Genomic DNA, 22,705 nt, shown 5'->3' with positions numbered 1-22,705 from the left:
TTCCACAGTAAGTATGTACCATGATTTGTTTACATAGTCACCTTCTGATGGACATTTGGGTTATTTCAAGTTCTTGGCTAATACAAGTAAAACTGCTATGAACATTTGTGTGCAAGTCTTTGTATAGACACATGCTTTCATTTCTTGTGGGTAAATACTTAGGTGTGGAATGGCTACTATATATAAATGTATATTTAACTTTTAAAGAAACTTCCAAACTGTTTTTCCAAAATCTCATGTAGCTGTGTATGAGAATTCCTAGTTGCTCCTCATCTTTACCTACACTTCGTACGGCCAATCTTTTAAATTTTAGCCTTTCTGATATGTATGTAGTAGTATTTCATTGTGGTTTTAATTTGCATTTCTATAATGACTAATGATATCAAGCAATTTCTATGCCTTTTCTATCAAGTTATGAGAGTTCTTCATATATTCTGAATACTTGTCCTTTATCAAGCATGCAATCTACAAATATTTTGTCTGTGGCTTGTTTTTTGTTCAGTTCTTTCCAGGCTGTCTTATTAAGAAACTCAGTTCCTCATTGGCTGGAGGCTGCCCTCAGCTCCTTGTTGCTGGGCCTCTCTACAGGCAGCTCAAACGTGGCAGACTGCTGCATAAAAGCAAATGAGTCAGATTGTGTGAACAAGACAAAAGCCACAGTCTTTCATAATCTAACCTTCAAAGTGATGTAACTTCTGCTGTGTCCTATTTCTTAGATGAAAGTCACCAGGTGCAGCCTATATTCAAGGGGAAAGGAAAATGCAAATGTATGAGTACCAGGAGGCAGATACCATTTCAGAAACTGCATTCAGAAGATACACAGATGCCTGTCACAAATACTATCTTCAAAATTCTGTTTTCAGTACTTTAATTTTCCTGATTTTCATCTCCCTGGAATTTCTGAATGTTGCTATATATACTATTCTCCTCCTAATCTTTATTTTTGTTTCTTTGCTTTCTAATGAAAGAGTTCAATTGAACATTCTCACTAATTCAATGAATAGAATCCAGTCTACTACTTACCTGTGTTTTTTATTCCAACTATTATATTTTTCACTGAATATATTTGATTATTTTATGATTCTTGTTCCATACTGGTAGTATCTTACCTCTTCAATATTTATCATGCCATCTTTAAATTATTGGTTGTCTTTTCAAGTAGTTCTGCTTCAAATGGTATTCACTTTTTCTTTTGAGGCAGTTTTCAGGTATCCAACTGCTCTGACTTATGAGTCCAAATTCTCCTGGGGTATGGGTTATAACTCTGGGATGGTATACTGGGCAAGGGTCAAAGACCAGAATGTCAAGTTTTAAGATGGGGAAAGGACAAACCTTGGGACAGAGTTCTAGGTACCACAAGACAACATTTATTGTTCCCATTCAGTATCATCTCACCAAACTTTATTTCAGGGTCTTACCTTTAAACCCAGTTTAGGAAGAAGCAGCTCTTGCAGGAGGCAGTCTCCCTAGATCACAGTCCACTAACTGATGCTGTGAAAGGGTAAAGAGTGAGTGAAAGGCCTAAGGCAGGCAGGTTATTCCCCACCTAGTTTCATCAACTCCTCACTTCTCAGGGATTTTTTATATTTTTTCTGCGCTGCGCGGCTTGCAGGATCTCAGTTCCCCAACCAGGGATTGAACTTGGGGCAACGGCAGTAAAAGCACGGAATCCTAATCACTAAGCCACCAGGAAATTCCCTCTCAGGGATTTTATACTGCCCTGACATTACCGCTATGGATACCTGAGTCTGTAGTCTGGGCTGTGGCCTCCATTTCTATAGTACAAGGGAGAGCTGTGGTTTACCCTAAGGCCTGTTTCTACTACTCAACTCCATCTTTGCAGTGAGAAAGTATGGCTGAGGTCTAACATAACTTAATTTAAGAACAGGTAGCAGGCTGGATTTGGTGCGAGGGCAGTTTGCCACCCCTGTCCAAAGGCAAAGGTGGAGTTAGGAGTGAGGATGCATAAGCAGAACCTAAACTGCTTTTCTTAACACATCCTATTATTGCCTCCACCAGTGGCCCTTTCTTTTTTTTTTTTTTTGGCGGTACGCGGGTGTCTCACTGTTGTGACCTCTCCCATTGCGGAGCACAGGCTCCGGACGTGCAGGCTCAGCGGACATGGCTCACGGGCCCAGACACTCCGCAGCATGTGGGATCTTCCCGGACCGGGGCACGAACCCGTGTCCCCTGCATCGGCAGGCAGACTCTCAACCACTGCGCCACCAGGGAAGCCCGGCCCTATCTTTCAAGTTGCAGCCACTTTCCCTCACCCTCAACAGTTGAAAAGAGTCTTGTGACTCCGCAGGGGTTTCTCAGTTTTGTTGTTTTGCTATTTTTCTGGATTCCACATTCCCTTAATAGTCCTAGGGAGGAAGTAGCATATGGTAATTCATCACTTTGGCAGGAACGGGAAACCAAGTCAATAAATATTTTCTTTTGTGTTTATTTATACATTTTTTGGGCAGCAAAACTGTGTTTATTAAAAAAAGAAGTGCACTATGAACACACTTCACTGCTTTGGTTGAAGAACCCCAGCTAAATAAAAAGACCAATATTAAAAGCAGCATTAACTGGTTACTGCCTTAAATATACATTAAAAAGAATCAAATGCTACAGTGTAGGAACACAATCACCCCCATGTCAGAAATCACAACTTCTTCCAAATAAAGAATATGACCCATCGCCATATTGAATTGATATTTATTTCAGGACATGCCATGTCAAAATAAAACAAAAGAGTCAACCCTTGCCTTTAACAATAATATTGTATTATAAAAGCACTTTACAACTCCATCCCGTCTTTTGAGTACAAGTTACTGGGGTATGTGGGCTAATGATTATCTGAAAGTATTTCTCTATTCAGACCCATAATCCAAGTGCTCTCTGAATATTATAAGGTTGGACAATAAGTGGGAAGTGGAGGAGGAAGAGGGGAAGGAATAAGGTTCTCCCAGTTAAGGGTTTTGTTGCAATGAGGGGATGAGGAAGTATGAAGATATTTTTGTTGTCTTTTCATCCTTATACTGTGTTAAGTAATGCTTACAACATAAATTCAGCAGGCTTTTCCTGAGCTGTAACTCAGAAATTTTCTTCTTGCAAACAATGTATTTACAAATGTATTTATTAACTTACACAGCAATCTCACAATAACTAGTAAAGATTAAAATGGTGCACTCCTAGTATATCTGTTTGCAGTGTTTTAAGGGAAATACATATTGCCATTGTTATGAAGCTCTAAATAAAATATCTAAAAATTGAAAGTAGTTTTAAAAAAGGCAAGGAAATAAATATCACCAAAGAAAAAAGATTAATTGTAGCTTAAATATAAAATTAAATCACTAGTGAATTAAGCAAACTATACAGATCTAATAAAAAGCAAAACTGGATTGAGAGAACATAAAAAATGCTGAAAAATAAGGCATAAATCTGCATAATATTAAGTTTTATTTTCATTCTCTCCTTTCCCTCTTCTATGTATGCTTTTTCAGATCTGCCTCTAGGGCTTATAAGAAAACTGTTTCCACTTTCAATTTGACCTCAATTGTCCTGGGCAAAGTATTTGCTATTCTCTTGAGGATTCTTTAGTTGGTAAGCTTTAGATATCATTGTTTCTACTAGTTAGTTTCGATCAAAGTGCCAAATTAAAATTCTTCCACTGGTTCTTCTTAAAGGAATTTGATTACTACAGTGCCTTGCCTGCACAGCATTTCAAAAAAAAGGAAGAAAGAAAGGAAGGAAGAAAGAAGGAAAGAAAGAAAAGGAAGACAGAAAAAGAAAACTCAAGAGAAATCTATTGCCTAAAAAAGTTTAGTTTTGTTTTTTAAACAAACAGAAGAACTCGATTTTGACAAATTTAAAATCCTGGAAGAAATAGCTCTTAGAAGAATTAAATATTTAAAACCTGTTCTGAAGCACTTTTACTTCTCTCCCGGAGTCTAACATGTGAAAGAATCATTTGTTTTGGTCAGAAATATATTTTATGTTCATTTACTTGTAAGTACTCAGTATGTTCATTAGGACTCATTCTGAAGACACACCAGAACCCTTTCCTTATTCCAGCACTGCCTACCATGATAGTTGAGTTTTGACCTCAATTAAGGTCTAACTAATTTATGTCAGTGGTTAAGAATAATTTTGGATATCTTGAGAGCAAGTGGTATTGCTAAAACTGAAGGATAATTCCAATGGGCTTGGTCTGACTACTGCTTTGCCCCCTCTTGTTTGTTTTGATGGAGGAAGGACTGGAATAGGAAATGGGGTAAAGAACAAGCAAGTAAAGCAGGGAGAGATCAAGTAGGTAGGCAAGTGGTGCTGTGAACAACTGCTCCTTAACCAAGCCACATACTGTTGAGATTTCCATTGTTTTGAAGTACATTCTCATAACATTAAAAAGGAAACAAAAATGTTAAGAAAATGTATCTAATTTTTAAAGTTACCACTGGAATATGCTGCAATTGTTTGGCTTTTTGTAAAATATAAATAATGAAGACACTGACTTTTTTGTGCTTGTGAAGCTAATAGATCATCTCCAAGAGACAGGCAGCAATGCTGAATTGCAATACGTTATTACTGAAGGGAAAAGGTTCAAGCCAATATTCACACTGCAGTCAATGAAAGAGTAAGGGGGCCAAAGCAGTGAGCTTCTGGAGGAAAGTTGAAGATGCCATGGGGGATTAGCAGGAACAGCCTCCTTCGCTGACTGGTTGCTCCTGAGGCTTTTCCAGTTTTATGTCAATCACTGAAACAAAAGCTAAGGAACTATAAATGGGAAAGTACAATTCCAATTCTGCTGAACATCGACAATTCTGCTAAGATCCCCTTCCATTCCTATTTGGCTTCAGAGACTACTCAGCCACTATTTTCTATATAGCTCGCTCACCATATAAGGTGCTCATATGGAATAAACTTGCTTATATCTCCTATATGCAGCAAGGTTCAGAATAAGGTTAATTCCTACTCATGGAAATCTATCCTAAGGAAATTATTCTACAGGAGTAAAAAATCATATAAAGATGATGTTCCTTAAAAAATTATCTATAATAAAAATCTGAAAATAGCCTATAAGAGAGTTCCACAACAGGGAGAGAATTTAATAAATAATGGGGCTTCAACTCTATAGAACACATTATGCTGCTAAAATAAAGGCTTAGAAAACATAAAACATTCAGAAGTGGGAAGAGCTGAATACAAAGTGCTATGAATTCTATGGCTTAATAAAACTGTCTGCATATGGAAAAACACTAGAAGGTAAATATGAGACAAACAAGGAAAATATCAAAATTCTTTTAAATAACTAATATTACATGTGCTTCATTCTGTCCCATTTCTGAAAGAAGAGGCCACGATAAAGCTCCAAACTTAGTTATCTCCTGCCTATGCCAAGTAGACAGTTCAAATGATAGAAAAAGCAGGGGAAGGAAATATGATATATATTGTGGGGAAAAAGCCCAGAGCCAAGGGATGTCAAAATTAAGAAGCAGGAGGGTGGGATGTTAAGAGTTTCCTGCTCATTAAAAATCAAGCAAGCAAACAAACACAAACCTTCTCACTGATTAATCGTAGTGAGCAGCAGCCTGCAAAGAATGCAACTGGATAACTAGATCTCATTCGTTATAGAAAAACCTTTTGCTCCTAAACCATCAATTCTTGGCTGTAAAAGGCAATGGCATAATATTCCTAAGCCAACCAAGTGGGGCTCTAAAGACTTGTAATAACAATAAAATTTCCTGATGAAACAAAAAGGATACTGTCTTCTCTGCTTCTGTCCTGTGTGCTTTCCATTCCAGGTAGAGCTGCTGCAACACGTCGGAAGAGCTGTGGAAAAAGAGACGTGATAATTGGGAGGGAAAATTTAGCAAAAGGTATCAAGTAAAGGGATGACCACTGGATGGCTGAGTTAAAGGATATGGCTTCTGGGTTATTCCTTAGACCTTAGCACAATGAAAGCACATTAAAATGTCTATTTATTCTAAAAATGAATATCATGTGAAAACCAGCATGTCAAATACAAAGAGGATCCTTGCTTTCCAACGGGTGAGATTAGACATGAACAAATAGCTAAGAACTAAGGAGCAAAAATATCATTTGAGTCATAAAAACAAACTACTACAGGAACTCAGAGTAAGGACAGAATGTTCATTTAGTTAAACTGTATAGTGGCATTCCTATCTTTTATAATGAGTTAGGTTCTAAAGTTAGTGTACATATGGAGAAAGTCAATCTAGTCAAAATTGCCCTTGATAAATCCTTAGGAAATCACTATGTTAGAAACCACCATACCACACTCAATCCTGGTGAGATGTTCACTTTGAGAGGCATGTGGGAACAGAAACTGACTGAAGGAACAACAGATTCATACTCTCTACTTCATGTCCAATCCTAGCTATCCACTTACTGAGAAGAATGGCAGGTAAAACTGCAGATTATTTCAATCATTTCTTTTTGTTAGGCATGCAGTGTAAAATTCCTATAAATTAAAATGCATATATGATGTCAACTACCTTATACTAAGTACCTGCTTACTTGAGGCACTGTCTAAAGTTCTCTAGGGACACAAAAATGAACAAGATGTGCTTTTTAGATTCAAGGAGCTCACAGTTTGGCAAAGGAGATAGACTCAAACCATTCCTTGTGTTACAATGCAATGAGTGCTATGAACTAAGGAAGTAGAAAATGATATGGCAATACAGATGTAAGAAGGCCCTACTCAAGAGGCCGAGAAAAATCCTCAGGCAATGACATTTGAGTTGGGATTTAAAGGCAGTTTTAAAGATTTCACATGGTTGAAAAACATACCATACAAAGCACTCAGAGTTTAAGCACTCCATAAATGTTGCTTAATTAAAATGAGAAGAAACAGAAAGAAGGCCAAAGATGAAAGAATGGAACTATAAGTAATCTGTCTAGGGAAAGAAGTATAGAAAAGGAGCAAATCTTTATCTGTAGGCAGTAAGTATGATGTGGTAGGATTAAGGAAGACCTGAATAAAAGTATAATTGTCTTGGTTCTGTAACGTTTAGTAGCATTTAGAGATGTGCCAAAGTTAGGCATTAGCCTCAATATTCAACCAAAATCAGCTTTAGACTTAAAATTGCAGAATGCTTACTTGAACATCAGAAACTGTGCACAATCAAAGATCATGTGGTTGTGTAAATTACCATCAATCAAATCAATGTAACATTAATTGTATAAAGGTGGGTCCATTTGGATTAATATATGAATACTCAGTTTCAAATACAGATCAGCACTCTAGGGCTTCCCTGGAGGCGCAGTGGTTGAGAGTCCGCCTGCCGATGCAGGGGGCATGGGTTCGTGCCCCAGTCCGGGAAGATCCCACATGCCGCGGAGCGGCTGGGCCTGTGAGCCATGGCCGCTGAGCCTGCATGTCCGGAGCCTGTGCTCCGCACCGGGAGAGGCCACAACAGAGAGAGGCCCGCGTACCGCCAAAAAAAGAAAAAGAATAAATGGTGCAATAATTAATGTCTGTGAAAGCTGTTAATTTTATGAACAAAAATAACTTAAAATTTACAAAGGCAAAATGAACACAGAAATAGGTTAATATAGTGCATTAGATAACTTTAGGAAGAATATTATGCCCTTTCAAAACTAGCAAGTGTTTATAATTAATTAATGCATGCAAAGTTGGACAATAATTCTAATGTTTTTGAAGTTTTTATATAATAGTATTAGATAATGAATTAAAAGCAGAATGTCAACTTTGTCAGCTCAAAATTTTATGCATCAGGAAAAGTCTAACTTTTCATCCAGAGATAAAGAATATAGAGTATGAAGGAAAAACACATTTTATAGACAGTAAGAAAGTCTGAAAAAAAATGTGTTCCCCCTCCAACATCAACTGAAAACAACCATCTATTTAGTACTGCAAGCCAGCAATAAGTATAGTGACTACTGGAATAATCTAGCAGCTGACAATGTGGCACTAAACCAAATCTTGTATCCCAGAAATTCGTTCTATAATGGTGATATTCAGTTTTGGCCGCAATGATTTTCAAGAATGGTTAGGTAGTCCAGACCGACTGGAGCACACAGTATTTAAAAGGATTAGAATGAAGCTATATATATATATATATATAGAAAGCCAGACTAAGAAAGACCTGCAAAGAATATGGACTTCATCTGGCAAAGGAAGGCACTAAAAAAATCAGTGTACATAAAGACTTCTTTCAATAATTCCAGTGTATTACTATGACTACAAAGACATACAAATCACATATTGAAAGCAAAAGATATTAAGATGAGATGGCTGAAACCTAAAAGGTGAAGTGTTTACATTCTGGGTAGGCCACTTATGTGACAGGTCATCTTTCTGTTTTTCAATTTTCTCATCTGTAAAATGGGCTTAAGATAATAGTACACTTAACTGACTAGATTACTGTGAAAATTAAGGGAAATCATTATGTAAAATGCTTAGGGCTGATCTTCTACAGAGAAACTCTTTCATATACAGTAGCTCTCTTCCTATCAGAATTGAGTATCAGTCACAATAACCCATGGTCCTGTGGGCTAAGGGAACAGAATGTTTTGAAATTCTGCAAGAATTGTAGGACTACAGCAGAGTACCAATAGGCATAAAATCCTGCTTTAAGAAACTATGTAAAACTGAAAGGAAAAATGTGGGGGGGTTGGAAGAGATCATCTGAAAATATTAAAGCAGAACTGAAATGTTCTTACTTAGGAAAATCCAGAAATCCTCCCCAAGATCTCATAGCTTGCTCGGACATGAAATATTTATTAAACTGCCTAATTGTTCAAGATACATAATCTTTCTGGCTTCTAAGAATATTTTATTATGGGCTAGCTTAGAAATTGAAAATTTTTTTTCATGGGGGAGGCATAGGGAAGGTCTGTTTACCTTCTGTGAAAATGGAATGAGGTTTACAAGTTTTGAGGCTTTTTAAAAAATTAAAGTAAGTTCTAGTTAGTGAAAAGTACATAACTAATGAGGTCTTTCGGGGAGGGTATTGTTAGAGTTACACCCATCTATCTATTCTCATAATATAACACAGGAATATCCTCCCCTGCTCCCAGCTCAATCTGTCTAGCTGATAGATCCTTCAGGATCCATTCCCTGATAACTCTGAGAAAAACCTCCCTACCCCATTCCCAGATTTCTTCAATTCCATCATCTTCCAATCTAATTAAACACTTCTATATATTCCAAGAGCACCCTGCATTTCTTTTTTTAAAATATATTTATTTATTTGTTTGTTTATTTATTTATTTATGGCTGCATTGGGTCTTCGTTGCTGTGCGCGGGCTTTCTCTAGTTGCAGTGAGCAGGGGCTACTCTTCGTTGCGGTGCACGGGCTTCTCATCGCGGTGGCTTCTCTTGTAGCGGAGCACGGGCTCCAGGTGCGGGGGCTTCAGTAGTTGTGGCACGTGGGCTCAGTAGTTGTGGCACACGGGCTTTGTTGCTCTGTGGCATGTGGGATCTTCCTGGATCAGGGCTCGAACCAATGTCGCCTGCACTGGCAGGCAGATTCTTAACCACTGGGCGACCAGGGAAGTCCCCTGCATTTCTTCTTTCAGAGCTTTTATTACACTGATTATAATGGCCTATTTACCTCTCAGTCTTTCCCTCTAGACTTTAACCACTGGAGGACAAGGCTCATATTTCATCTTTGTTATCCTAGTACCTGACATGCAGTAGATATTCTTGAAAATGTTAGTTGTAAGAATGGCTAATGCATGTGAAAACACATCAGAAAGCACACAGTGCAGTACAAATAGTTGATTAGTACCTTTATCCACTGGCTTCTTTGAGTTCACTTCCATCTGAATTCTCAGATAATTCTTAATATTTTTTGGCCGCGATGCACAGTATATGGGACCTTAGTTCTCCAACAAGGGATCAAACCTTGCCCCCTACACTGGAAGCATGGAGTCTTAACCACTGGACTGCTAGGGAAGTCCCTCAGATAATTCTTTAGGTATGACTATCCATAATACTATTTAGCAGATGATCACAGATTTGAGAACGCCTTTTTTTTTTTTTTTTTGCGGTACGCGGGCCTCTTGCTGCTGTGGCCTCTCCCGCTGTGGAGCACAGGCTCCGGACGCGCAGGCCCAGCGGCCATGGCTCACGAGCCCTGCCGCTCCGCGGCACGTGGGATCCTCCCGGACCGGGGCACGAACCCGTGTCCCCTGCATCGGCAGGCGGACTCTCAACCACTGCGCCACCAGGGAAGCCCAAGCCTGTTTTTTTAAATCAAGTAAAAGAAAAATTAGCAACACTTATGCCCATTGACTCCTCCCGACCCCAGAACACAGGAAACAAAAGAAATCAATGTACTCAGTTTCTTGTAGAAAAAGGAATTATAAAAGGAATTTTAAATTTACATGCAGAATGACAGTGAAGGAAAACGCTGATAAACTTCAACTAGATGGAAAAACAAATGCCACTGAATCTCTCCAATCAAATATGAAAAAGGATTTTTTAAAAACAAAGATTCAATTAACACAAGCAAATATAATGGGAGGAAATGACAATTAAGAGGGACCAGAACAGGGACTTCCCTGTTGGCGCAGTGGTTAAGAATCCGCCTGCCAGTTCAGGCGGGTTCGATACCTGGTGGGGAAGATCCCACATGCCGAAGAGCAACTAAGCCCGTGCACCACAACTACTGAGCCTGTGCTCTAGAGCCTGTGAGCCAAAAAAAACTACTGATGCCACACTGCGCAGCTTGTGGGATCTTAGTTCCCCGACCAGGAATCTAACCTGTGCCTCCTGCAGTGGAAGTGCAGAGTCCTAACCACTGGACCGCCAGGGAATTCCCCAGAGAACTATACACTCAAAGAAAGCAACAAGCCTCCATTATCTACAAAATTAAATATATTCGACACGGATGCGTAAATAGGTTAACATGACCCCATAGGTCCCCCCACTCTTTTATTTTTACCTTTGAGAATTAGAACTAAATACTTCAGGAAAGCTTTCTTGAAAGGTTATGTGTGAAGTCCTTCCTTCAAGACCAGTAGTTCTCAACACCTATAGTGCATTGGAATTACCCAGGAAACTTAAAAACAAGCAAAACACCAGATGCTTGGGTCCCACCCCCAAAGACAGATTCAACTAGTTCGGGTGGGGCTAGGTCCTTAGTACATTTCATTTAAAATTCTCCAGATGAAGGACTTCCCTGGTGGTCCAGTGGTTAAGATTCCACGCTTCCACTGCAGGGGGCACAGGTTTGATCCCTGGTCGGGGAACTAAGATCCCTCAAGACCCACGGTGTGGCCAAAAACAACAAAAACCCCCCAAATCTCCAGATGATTCTAATGTGCTGTGAGGGTGCTGTAAGGCCAATGCTGTAACAATAATCTGTAAGGAGTGTGAAGTAATCAATCAAATCAAGTAGGCAAGAAAAAAGGTAATACTGAGTGCTTAACTTTACATATTTTCTCATCATAATCCTTACAGTAACTTGTGAGGAAGGTATTAATATCTCCATTTTATAGAAATCTAAGGCTAAAGAGAGTATTTGCCATCCACCAAATGAATAGCAGAGCTGAGATTCTAAAGTTCATATTTTTCCTACTACCTTATGTTGCCTAGTATAAATGGAAGTTCTTTCTATATGGAAAGCACTGTGGAAAGGGCTGTGTGAAGAAACAGCTAACAATCTTGGGAAGAGGAATTTGCTTTGTGAAACACTATTATTATATACAAAAATCACAGACATAAAAATTTAATCAATGTATTTGAAAAATTTGGTGCTCCCTCAAAATATTTCAATTAAATTATTGGGTTGGCCAAAGGTTCGTTCGTTTTCTCTCGTAAGATGGCTCTGGTAGTGCTCAGTTGTCTTTAACTTCATTCGAAATAATTTTGTTAGATTTTATATGACAGCTGTCATATCAGCGTGCATTTAAAAAAAGACATCAAAATTGGTGAATTTTTGTGTAGCCATTATAATATTGAAGATGGAAGGAAAAGAGCAATATTTTTGGCATATTATGCTTTATTATTTCAAGAAAGGTAAAAACGAAAAAAAAGATTTGTGCAGTGTATGGAGAAGGTGCTGTGACTGATCAAACATGTCAAAAGCGGTTTGCAAAGTTTCGTGATGGAGATTTCTCCCTGGACGATGCTCCATGGTCGGGTAGACCAGCTGAAGTTGATAGCGATCAAATCGAGACATTGAGAACAATCAATGTTACACCATGCAGGAGAGAGATGACACACTGAAAATATCCAATTAAAGCACTGAAAATCATCTGCACCAGCTTGGTTATGTTCATCGCTTATGTGTTTGGGTTACACATAAGTTAAGCAAAAAAAACCTTCTTGACCGTATTTCTGCATGCAATTCTCTATTGAAATGTAATGAAAACATTCCATTTTTAAAACAAATTGTGACGGGCGATGAAAAGTGGATACTGTACAATAATGTGGAAGGGAAGAGATCGTGGGGCAAGTGAAATAAACCACCACCAACCACACCAAAGGCTGGTCTTCATCCAAAGAAGGTGACGTTGTGTACATGGTGGGATTGGGGGTCCTCTATTATGAGCTCCTTCTGGAAAACCAAACGATTAATTCCAACGAGTACTGCTCCCAATTAGACCAACTGAAAGCAGCACTCGACGAAAAGTGTCCAGAATTAGTCAACAGAAAATGCACAATCTTCCATCAGGATAATGCAAGACCACATGTTTCTTTAATGACCAGGCAAAAACTCTTACAGCTTGGCTGGGAAGTTCTGATTCATCTGCTGTATTTACCAGACATTGCACCTTCAGATTTCCATTTATTTTGGTCTTTCCAAAATTCTCTTAATGGAAAAAAAATTCTTGGAAGACTGTAAAAGGCACCGGGAACAGTTCTTTGCTCAAAAAGATAAAAAGTTTTAGGAACACAGAATTATGAAGTTGCCTTAAAAATGGCAGAAGGTAGTGGAACAAAACGGTGAATACTTTGTTCAATAAAGTTCTTGGTGAAAATGAAAAATGTCTTTTATTTTTATTTAACAACCAAAGGCACTTTTGGCCAACCCAATAAAAGAATCAATTTCACTAACTTATACTAAACTTAGGACATCCCAAAATGGGCCAAGAAAATGCTTTACAAAAGCCAAGTTCTATCCTTACATAAATATATGTAAGACAGGAAGGAAAAAACTCTAGGGGTTTAAGTTGTTTTAAATAATTATTAAAGGAAAATCCATATTTTAAATGCCAATGATATGCTAAAAGAGGCTTCTGCTATATTAGAAATGACAGAGGACTAACTATGGGGCCAGTACAGTTGGTAATGTTTTTTTTAAAATCCTCTCACTTGGATTAACTGAATATCCACTTCCTATAGGCATTCTGGGGCATCCTTCTCAGGATGCTTACCAGAATATTTTCTTTTCCTGGAAAAATGGTATCAATTCCACTCTAACCTCCAGGTGTATGGTATTTTACTTGTAATTTCTAGGGAGAAATATTTAAGTTGCAGTGACAGCTTACAGGAATTAGCTCTGGGGATGATGACAAGCTGAATATTGGCTCTCCATAGAAACTTTCAAGTTGAATATTTTGGGCTATGATTTTAGGTATTTAATTTAAAGGGGTAAAATGAAGATTTCAAAGTAAAATCATTGTTGCTACCGGTTCTTATCTTTATTATAAGATTAACTAAGTACTTTATAAGCAAGAGGATATTCCATTCTTCAAAGAGTAAGCTAAGTTAATCAGTTCCATCAACATACAGAAAATTTTCCATTATGAAAGTTGTCTTTGTACTGTAAGGGCAGGGAGTGTTTTATACACCACAATTCTCATATGATGAGTGCTCAGTATTTGTTAACTTTGATTTTTTGCTAGATCTCTATTTTAATTTTGGTAGCCTAGCATTTCTTAAATGAAAGGTTATTTTATTACTGTTTTTTTCTTTTTTTTTTGCAATCAGCTCTTAATGGATCTTTTTGCTTTCCACCCTTACCCTTTTACAGCCTATTTTTCACAGAGCAGCCAGTGATTTCTTTTAAATCCTAAATCAGAACATGTCAAATCTCTGATTAAAACCTTCCAACAGCTTCCTATCTTACTCAGAATAAAAGCCTAGAGCCTAAATCCTTGCTACAGCCTACATGGACTTAGACCTCTGTCCCCTAGAACTATCCCTCTGTAAGCTTATTTCCTAACACTTGCCCCCCTCCCTCACTCCACTCTAACTGAACCAGCCTTACTATTCCTTAAACATGCCAAGTACCTTTGAACTTGTTGTTGCACTTGATGCTTGGAAAGTTCTTCCCTAGATACAGAAACAACTTACTTCCTCAATTCCTTTAGATCTCTGTTCAAATATCACCTTATCAGTCTTTTCCTGATTACCTTTTACAAAACATCAATATCTTAACCCTTTCACCAGTACTCTTTATCTCCCTGACCTTACTTTTACTTTTCTCCACAGCACTTATAACCTCATGAAGTATTATATTTTCATTTATGGCCTAACTTTCCATACTAGAATGTAAACTTCATAATGGTACGGACTTAGGATATTTTGCTCACCATTGTATATCCACTGCCTATAACGTAACAGAACTAGGCATGTAGGAGGTGATCAGCAAATATCTGATGAGTGAATTGACTTAATAAGAGCATGGTCAGGGACTTCCCTGGTAGTCCAGTGGGAAAGAATCTGTCTTACAATGCAAGGGAAGTGGGCTCGATCCCAGGTCAGGAAACTAAGATCCCATATACCGCAGGGCAACTAAAGCCTGTGTGCCACAAATACTGAGCACACGTGCCTCAACTAGAGCCTGCGTGCCTTAAACTACAGAGCCCACCCACCCTGGAGCCTGCATGCCACAACTGGAAAGAGAAAATCTGCATGCCACAACTAGACAGAAGCCTGCGCGCCACAACAAAAGATCCTGCATGCCTCAACAAAGATCCTGTGTGCTGCAACTAAGACCCGACGCAGCCAAAAATAAATAAATAAATAAATAAATAAATAATCTTTAAAAAATAAAATAAAAAAAGAGCGTGGTCAATATAATAATTTCTCATTCAACCAGTTCATGTTCACCATGTATATGGCTTCCTGACATTTAGTGATATTAAAGTCCTACTGTGTTAGGTATATAAAGCACAAAAGGATAAATTAGGGGTATAGATAAACATTACATATTGTATGTAAAGTGCCTGGTAGGAAGACAACAAAGAAATGTCTTAAAGTTAATATTTATGACATAATATTTATACAATGCATAGTAGGTCATTTGTATTATATGTTAATTTCTCTTCTTCCTTGGAGTATCATCTTATCTATACAAATCAAATATACACCTCAAGGGTTTAGCTCTTTTGTTGTGGCTTTTTAAAAAAATAAATAATCTTTATTATTATTATTTTTAAATATTTATTTATTTGGTTGCATGGGCTCTTAGTTGTGGCAGGCAGGCTCCTTAGTTGTGGCTGGTCAGCTCCTTATTTGTGGCATGCAAGCTCCTTAGTTGAGGCATGTGAACTCTTAGTTGTGGCACACATGTGGGATCTAGTTCCCTGACCAGGGATCGAACCCAGGCCTCCTGCACTGGGAGCAGGGAGTCTTATCCACTGCGCCACCAGGGAAGTCCCTTTTGCGGCATTTTTAAACAAAGCCTTCCTTGATCATCCTAATTGTATATGATCTTATTCATTTCTGCAACAAATATACCTCCTGTGCCAGCATTCATTTTACATCTCAATAATTACTATGTATCTTACTATCTTGTAGCATTTGCTATGCATTTATCATGTACTATCTACCTTTCACTGCATAATTTTCATGAGAATGTAATTCTTCTCTTCAACTATAAGTTTTTTTGAGGTCAAGAACCATATTTTACATAACTTTATGCTCTCCAAAGAAACTACAGTGGTCTTACATATTGTAGGCACTTGATACGGGTGGAATAAGGTATGTGATAAGGTGTAAGATTAAGACCTGCTATGAGCCAAGAACTGTGGTTGACATGGGATTCAGTGGTGTAGGAAAGACACCATCCCTACCAATGCTTAAAATAAATATGTTTTCTCAGCAGGTATAAAATAATTTTCATTCACGCGCGTGCACATACACACACGACTCCATTGTGAATGGTACACAAGTTTTCACTGACTTGTTAGTGCTGATGCCCATCAGCTATCATTAATTGCTCACAAAGTCCTCCCTTCTCTTTCAAACGAATCTTTTTCTTCTGATAAGCACGGATGCTTTTAGAAGTTAAAGATCAAGGAGCATTTCAGTTCCTATTCAATTTTCCAGTACTGTAAAATTAGAGAATATAATAAGAAGGGTGATACTCACACACTAAATACTTCATTAAAAGAATGTACTAATTCTCAGATGAAAAATGAGTTGGAGCCTTAAATAATCACCTTATCATTACCATTCCCTTCAGCAATTTAAACACCAGACAACTTTCATAAAGAAAGCAATATTATTGCTTTTTTAAAAACAAATTTAGAAAAATAAAGGGTAAATTTTTCTTAGGCTGTCTTTTAATGAAATATTGAAAGGATAAAAATCATTATTTAAATATCCTATATACTACAAGTGATCATGTTAGATTATTATTATATATTCTAGTTCTAACCCTGATAGCTTTTATTTAAAAACTACAAAATATTCTTTAAGACAGAAACAAGATTTTAGGGTTAAATGCTTAAACCAGACTAAAGGAAAAAAAGTTTTAATCAAAGAACATCTTTAAATAATACAAAAAAGTAGCCACATTGGGTAGGAATAAATTTGTTTTATTTTAAGCCAAAGTTCTCAGGCATTAAGGTCCAATTAATAGAACCACGGTTAGACATTAAATGATGCATTAGTGAAATCTCTCCTAGAATTGTTTAAAAAGGAAAAAGAGCAATAGAGAAAGCCCATTTTAAGCTTTTATTATATATATTATAATCTAGTACATGAGGGAGTGGGGAGGAGGAATCCAATTAGCAGAAAATTAAAAAGACATCTCTGTACATGTAAAGTACAGCTAGATGGTACCTTCAGTACTGATATACATGTCTTATATACAGAAAGACTTCTGTGTACCTCTTGGTGAATAGCATGATTTTGTCAAATAAAATAAGTATAATGCACAATCATCAAAAGTAACTGCATTTTGCAGACACATGGCTGAACAAACATACACAATGCTTACTTAACAGCTCGTAAGACTGTGACTCTAATGTTTTCCAAGAGTGTGACTGGACTGTAAATTTTACCTGGTAACTTTTTGAATACTAGCACCATTTCTGAATTATGACTGACCTACAACAAAAACTCAAAAGGGGGCTTCCCTGGTGGCACAGTGGTTAAGAGTCCGCCTGCTGATGCAGGGGACACGGGTTCATGCCCCGGTCCGGGAAGATCCCACATGCTGCGGAGCGGCTGGGCCCGTGAGCCATGGCCGCTGAGCTGCGCGTCTGGAGCCTGTGCTCTGCAATGGGAGAGGCCACAAGAGTGAGAGGCCCGCGTACTGCAAAAAAAAAAAAAAAAAACTCAAAAGGAATTTGAGATTATTTCTTCATAATCACTTCTGTTGATATGTGTTACTCACTGACCAAATAATTTAATTCAAAAACCTACTTACATTAACCTTAGATAAGCAATAACATACAGAATTCAGGAATTTTGTGTGGAATTGTGGCACAAACTGGTCTTCTATATTAAATAAAACTAAGTAGGTACATGCTAAATAGTCTGTTATTTCATTTATCAGATATTTAATTTTTACCCCATAATTTCAATACAGACTCCAGTGTTGGTAACAGCAGAGTAGCTTATACAGGACTAACACTCTTGCAGATAGCATTTACTAACCGTGGACAACAACTATTTGAAGGCTCTCAAGAGCAACAAAAACCAGGTACAAACTAGGAGGAATTCACACTAGAAGGGAACCCACACTCACTGGGTGAGGGTCACCTTTATACAGGTTTTCCCAAGAGCCAATCCTAGTTTGAACAATATGGGGTGGTTAGAACTCAAGCAGAAAACTAGAGGTTTACAGGTTTGAGGTGTCAACTGACTACCAGAGTGGCTGTATTAAGGAAGAAAATAACAAAAAGGAGGGAGCCAAGAGTAGGAGCCCTAATATCTACACATAAAATTCCTGCAAATCCTCAGTTACCTCTTTAATGGTACATATGTAGGAGAGATTCCAAGGAGCCCATCTGAAAGCAACAGCTAGAAGGCTGAAAGAAATGAGCAGAGATTTCAGCTACTGCCTGCTCCAGGTATACAGTTTAGAGTTTCAATCCCACCAAGACAGAAAAGCTTGATAAACATCTCAGGCTTTCTATAGATCCACGCAAACAATGCGTAACTTCAAGACTCCACAAGTCCATGGTGATCAGCCAGCAATATAACAACCTGCCATAATACAACCCAGAATTTAGCAGAGAAAAATAACAGAAACCAGAGTCTCTACGCATACACAATGCCAACCATACAACCAAGAATTACTAGATACACATAAAAAACCAAACCAAACCAAAACAAAAACCGCAGAAAAATCCAACCTAGAGGCAAGAGAAAAAGTAAATAGCCAATAGAAATACACTCGGAATTGACCCAGATGTTGGAATTAGCAGACAAGAATTTCAAAGCAATTACTATAAATATGTTCAAGAACTTGAAGGTAACAATGACCATAATGATTGAACAGATGGGGAATTCCGACAGAGAAATGGAAGTTTTAAGAAATAAATGAAAAAAATCTAGGACTGAATTACAATATCTGAAATAATAAATTTACTGGATGGACTTAACAGTTTAAATATGGCAGAAAAAGGATGAGTGAACTTGAAGACACATCAATAATAATTCCTAATCTGACAAAAAAAAAAAAAAGAGGGAAAAAGTATCAAAAACAATGAGCAAAAGCCTCAGTGACCAGGGGGCATGGGTAATATCAAGCCATCTAACAGATGTGCCACTGGTATTCCAGAAGAGAAAAGAAGAAAATGGGGCAGAAAAAATACTTTAAAACAACACATTAGGGCTTCCCTGGTGGCGCAGTGGTTGGGAGTCCGCCTGCCGATGCAGGGGACACGGGTTTGTGTCCCGGTCCGGGAAGATCCCACATGCCGTGGAGCGGCTGGGCTCGTGAGCCATGGCCGCTGGGCCTGCGCGTCCGGAGCCTGTGCTCCGCAGCGGGAGAGGCCACAGCAGTGAGAGGCCCGCGCACCACACACACACACAAAAAAAAACAACAAAAAAACACATTACAGGGACTTCCCTGGTGGCGCAGTAGTTAAGAATCTGCCTGTCAATGCAGGGGACAGGGGTTTGAGCCCTGGTCCAGGAAGATCGCACATGCCGCGGAGCAACTAATCCTGTGCACCACAACTACTGAGCTTGCGCTTTAGAGCCCGCGACCCACAACTACTGAGCCTGCATGCCACAGCTACTGAAGCCTGTGAGCCTAAAGCCTGTGCTCTGCAACAAGAGAAGCCACCGTGATGAGACGTCCGCGCACCACAACGAAGAGTAGCCCCTGCCTGCCACAACTAGAGAAAGCCCATGTGCAACAAAGACCCAACACAGCCAAAAATAAATAAATAAATAAATAAATTTATTTAAAAAACACACAAAACCCCAAAAAACCACAACACATTACAAACAGAGAATGATATAAATTAGAGTTCCCTTCTCATTAAAATCAACAGAAGCCAGAAGACAATCGAAAGGCGTCTTTAAAGTACTGGAAGAAAAAAATCTGTCAACCCCAAATTCAAAAACTAGCAAAATGTTCTTCAAAATTATTCTTCAAATGGCCTTTTGGAGTATGTGAAAGCAGAGAGAATTTATCACCAGGATACCCCTATAAGAAACAGTAAAGAAAGTTATTTTGGCTAAAGAAAAATACGGGGTGAAACTCAGATCTATAATTAGGAATGAAGAGCACTGGAAATGATAAATATATGGATAAAGAGAAAAGATTATCTTTTTTCTTCTCTTAATTACTGTTTAAAGGAAAAATTAAAATGTTTATTATGGAGGTTTATAATATATGTAAACATAAAATGTGACAATAACACGAAGGACAGTGTGCATAATTTCACATGAAATGGTATAATATTAACTCTAGTTTAACCCCTAAGCATCCACTAAAAAGGTTATGAAAAAATTTAGCTAAAGATCAAAAGAAGAATTAAAACACAATATAAAAATATCTGATTAAAACAAAAATGAAAGAGGGACAAGCAGAAAACAAAGAACAAATGGTAGACATAAGTCCTACTACATTAAATCTAAATAAACCAAACACTCCACTTAAAAGGCAGAGATCTTCAGAATGGAGGAAAAAAAAGGAAGTTCTAACCATGTGCCATCTACAAGAGACCCACTTTACAAAGAAAAAGATATACCAAATGAACAATAAGCAATTAGAGAGCTGGTGCGGCCATATTAAGATCAGATAAAGAAAAGGAATATTATTAGAGATAAAGAGCAGTATTTCTTAACATTAAAAAAGTCACCACATTAGGACAGTTAACAATGCTAATATGTATGCACCCAAAAACAGAACTTCAAAACACATGAAGTAAAAGCTGACAGAACTAGGGAATTCCCTGGTGTCCAGTGGTTAGGACTCCGTGCTCTCACTGCCAAGGGCCTGGGTTCAATCCCTGGTCCGGGAACTAAAATCCCACATGGCAAAGGAAAAAAAGAAGAAAGCTGACTGAACTATATACAAAACACATGATACAAATATTGTTGTTGTAGATTTTAATACCCCCTTCTCAGTAACTAACTGAACTACCCTCCAAAATTACTAAGGCTATCTAAGACTTGAACAAGGCTATCAACTGTATTATCTAAGATTTGACCTCATTTATATTATTTATAGAATGCTGTATCTGACAACTGCAGAAAGACATTCTTTTCCAGTGCACATGGAACATTCACCAAGACAGGCCACATGTTAGGCCATAAAACAAGTCTGAATAAATTACAAATGACTGAAATGTTACAGAGTATATTCTCTGATCACAACAGAATTAAATTAGAAGCCATAACAATAAACAGTATACTAGAAGGAGGGAATTAGTGACAATTCAGTATTACTTACATATGTTTCAAGGCAAAGAGAGATGGGACGACCAAAAATGAAAACAATATAGAGAATTTTTCATAAAGCTCTACTTATTCAGTTTCAAGGATTTTACTTTACCCCTCTACTGGTAATGTAGAATTAAAAAAATAATTTATTGGGAGGTAAATCCTATAAATCTGGGACCACTACTCTATATGACACGTAGCCCTGAAGAATTAAGCAGGCAAATTTTTGGTTACCCCATCTTTTATTTCTTATTTTTTTGCAGTACGCGGGCCTCTCAGTGTTGTGGCTTCTCTCATTGCGGAGCAACAGGCTCCGGACGCGCAGGCCCAGTGGCCATGGCTCACGGGCCCAGCCGCTCCGCGGCATGCGCGATCTTCCTGAACCAGGGCACGAACCCGTGTCCCCTGCATCGGCAGGCAGACTCTCAACCACTGCGCCACCAGGGAAGCCCTACCCCATCTTTTAGAAAACAGTTTGACAATGTGAGATCTCCCCATATTTTCCTATCCCCAAAACACTCCTGTTATAAACTCTGTTAAAACACCAGCAGTTTATTAAAGACAAAGTAACAAGAATGTTATTTTTACAACAACAAGCAAAATACCATGCCTGAAAGCAAATACCTGCTTTATCATAATCTTACTATCAAACACTAAAATAAGGAAAATTTACCTTGAAACAATGCAGTTGGGATGTAGTGAGTGTATGGTGAGTTTACAACCTAGCAATCATCTTATAATCATAATCTTATAATCAAAATGAAATACGTGTCCTATGAACAATCTGAAAAGTTTGGCAAGTCTTTTCTTTTTCCCAAACTATGCCACATTTAGATTTTTCACTGTTCATTGTGATATGTCACTAATTCATGAGGCCTGCTATTGCCAAGTGGAAGAAAATCTTACACTAGAGAACAGAAAACTCACACAATTATTTTATAATATGCTTTTTCAATTTGATAACCTCAACTCACATATACTGAAAAGACACTTACCTGCTTTACATTATATCCTGCTTTTGCACTAGTTTCAATAAACATAACATTCAGCTCTTTGGCTTTCCTCTCTCCTTCCTCAATTGACACTTGCCTGTAGAAAATAAAAAAGATAAACTCATCTTTTTGAAAGATAATGATATAAAGATTATAAACAAGGTTCTGAAAAAAACTTTTCTTGATATGGTGCTGGTTATACAGGCAAGACTAGTTTGAAAACTTATCAAGCTGCAATACACTTGAAATTTGTGCACTTAGGTCAGAAAGAGAAAGACAAACACCATACAACATCACTTATATGTGGAATTAAAATATGACACAAATGAACTTTTATGAAACAGAAACAGACTCACAGACATAGAGAACAAACCTGTGGTTGCTGGGGGGAGGGAGGGATGAAGTGGGAGTTTGTTAGCAGATGCAAACTAGTATAAAGAGAATGGATTTCTCTCAACCACTGCGCCACCAGGGAAGCCCCCGAAAGATTTTCTTTTAATGCTTTTTAAAAAAATTTAAAACTTTTACTCATTTAAAAATTATTTTGTTGGGAATTCGGGATTAATAGATACACACTGCTGTGTGTAAAATAGAAAAACACCAAGGACCTACTGTGTAGCACAGGGAACTATATTCAATGTCTTGTGAT

At 37.9% G+C, this 22,705-nt stretch overlaps 1 protein-coding gene across 3 annotated transcripts in view; it reads right to left on the bottom strand.

The window, feature by feature from the left end:
• Positions 1-2,667: 2,667 nt before the first annotated feature.
• RAB6A (RAB6A, member RAS oncogene family) overlaps positions 2,668-22,705 on the bottom strand; it is a 71,102-nt gene continuing 51,064 nt past the window's right edge. For 2 of the 3 annotated variants that reach the window (XM_024761935.1, XM_024761934.1), the window contains exons 6-8: positions 22,060-22,153; positions 5,751-5,817; positions 2,668-4,741 (exon numbers count right to left, since the gene is read on the bottom strand). In XM_024761935.1, the coding sequence (XP_024617703.1) occupies positions 4,677-4,741; positions 5,751-5,817; positions 22,060-22,153 (226 nt within the window). In that variant the 3' untranslated portion in view covers positions 2,668-4,676. The remainder of the gene's footprint in view (positions 4,742-5,750; positions 5,818-22,059; positions 22,154-22,705) is intronic. The other variant, XM_024761936.1, reaches the window with a different exon arrangement.

The sequence above is a fragment of the Neophocaena asiaeorientalis genome, unplaced genomic scaffold, assembly GCF_003031525.2.
Source record: "Neophocaena asiaeorientalis asiaeorientalis breed wild unplaced genomic scaffold, Neophocaena_asiaeorientalis_V1.1 scaffold263, whole genome shotgun sequence".
Lineage (NCBI taxonomy): Eukaryota > Metazoa > Chordata > Mammalia > Artiodactyla > Phocoenidae > Neophocaena > Neophocaena asiaeorientalis.
The sequence above is the reverse complement of the archived record's forward strand: the minus strand, read 5'-3'. Positions and strand labels throughout refer to the sequence as shown.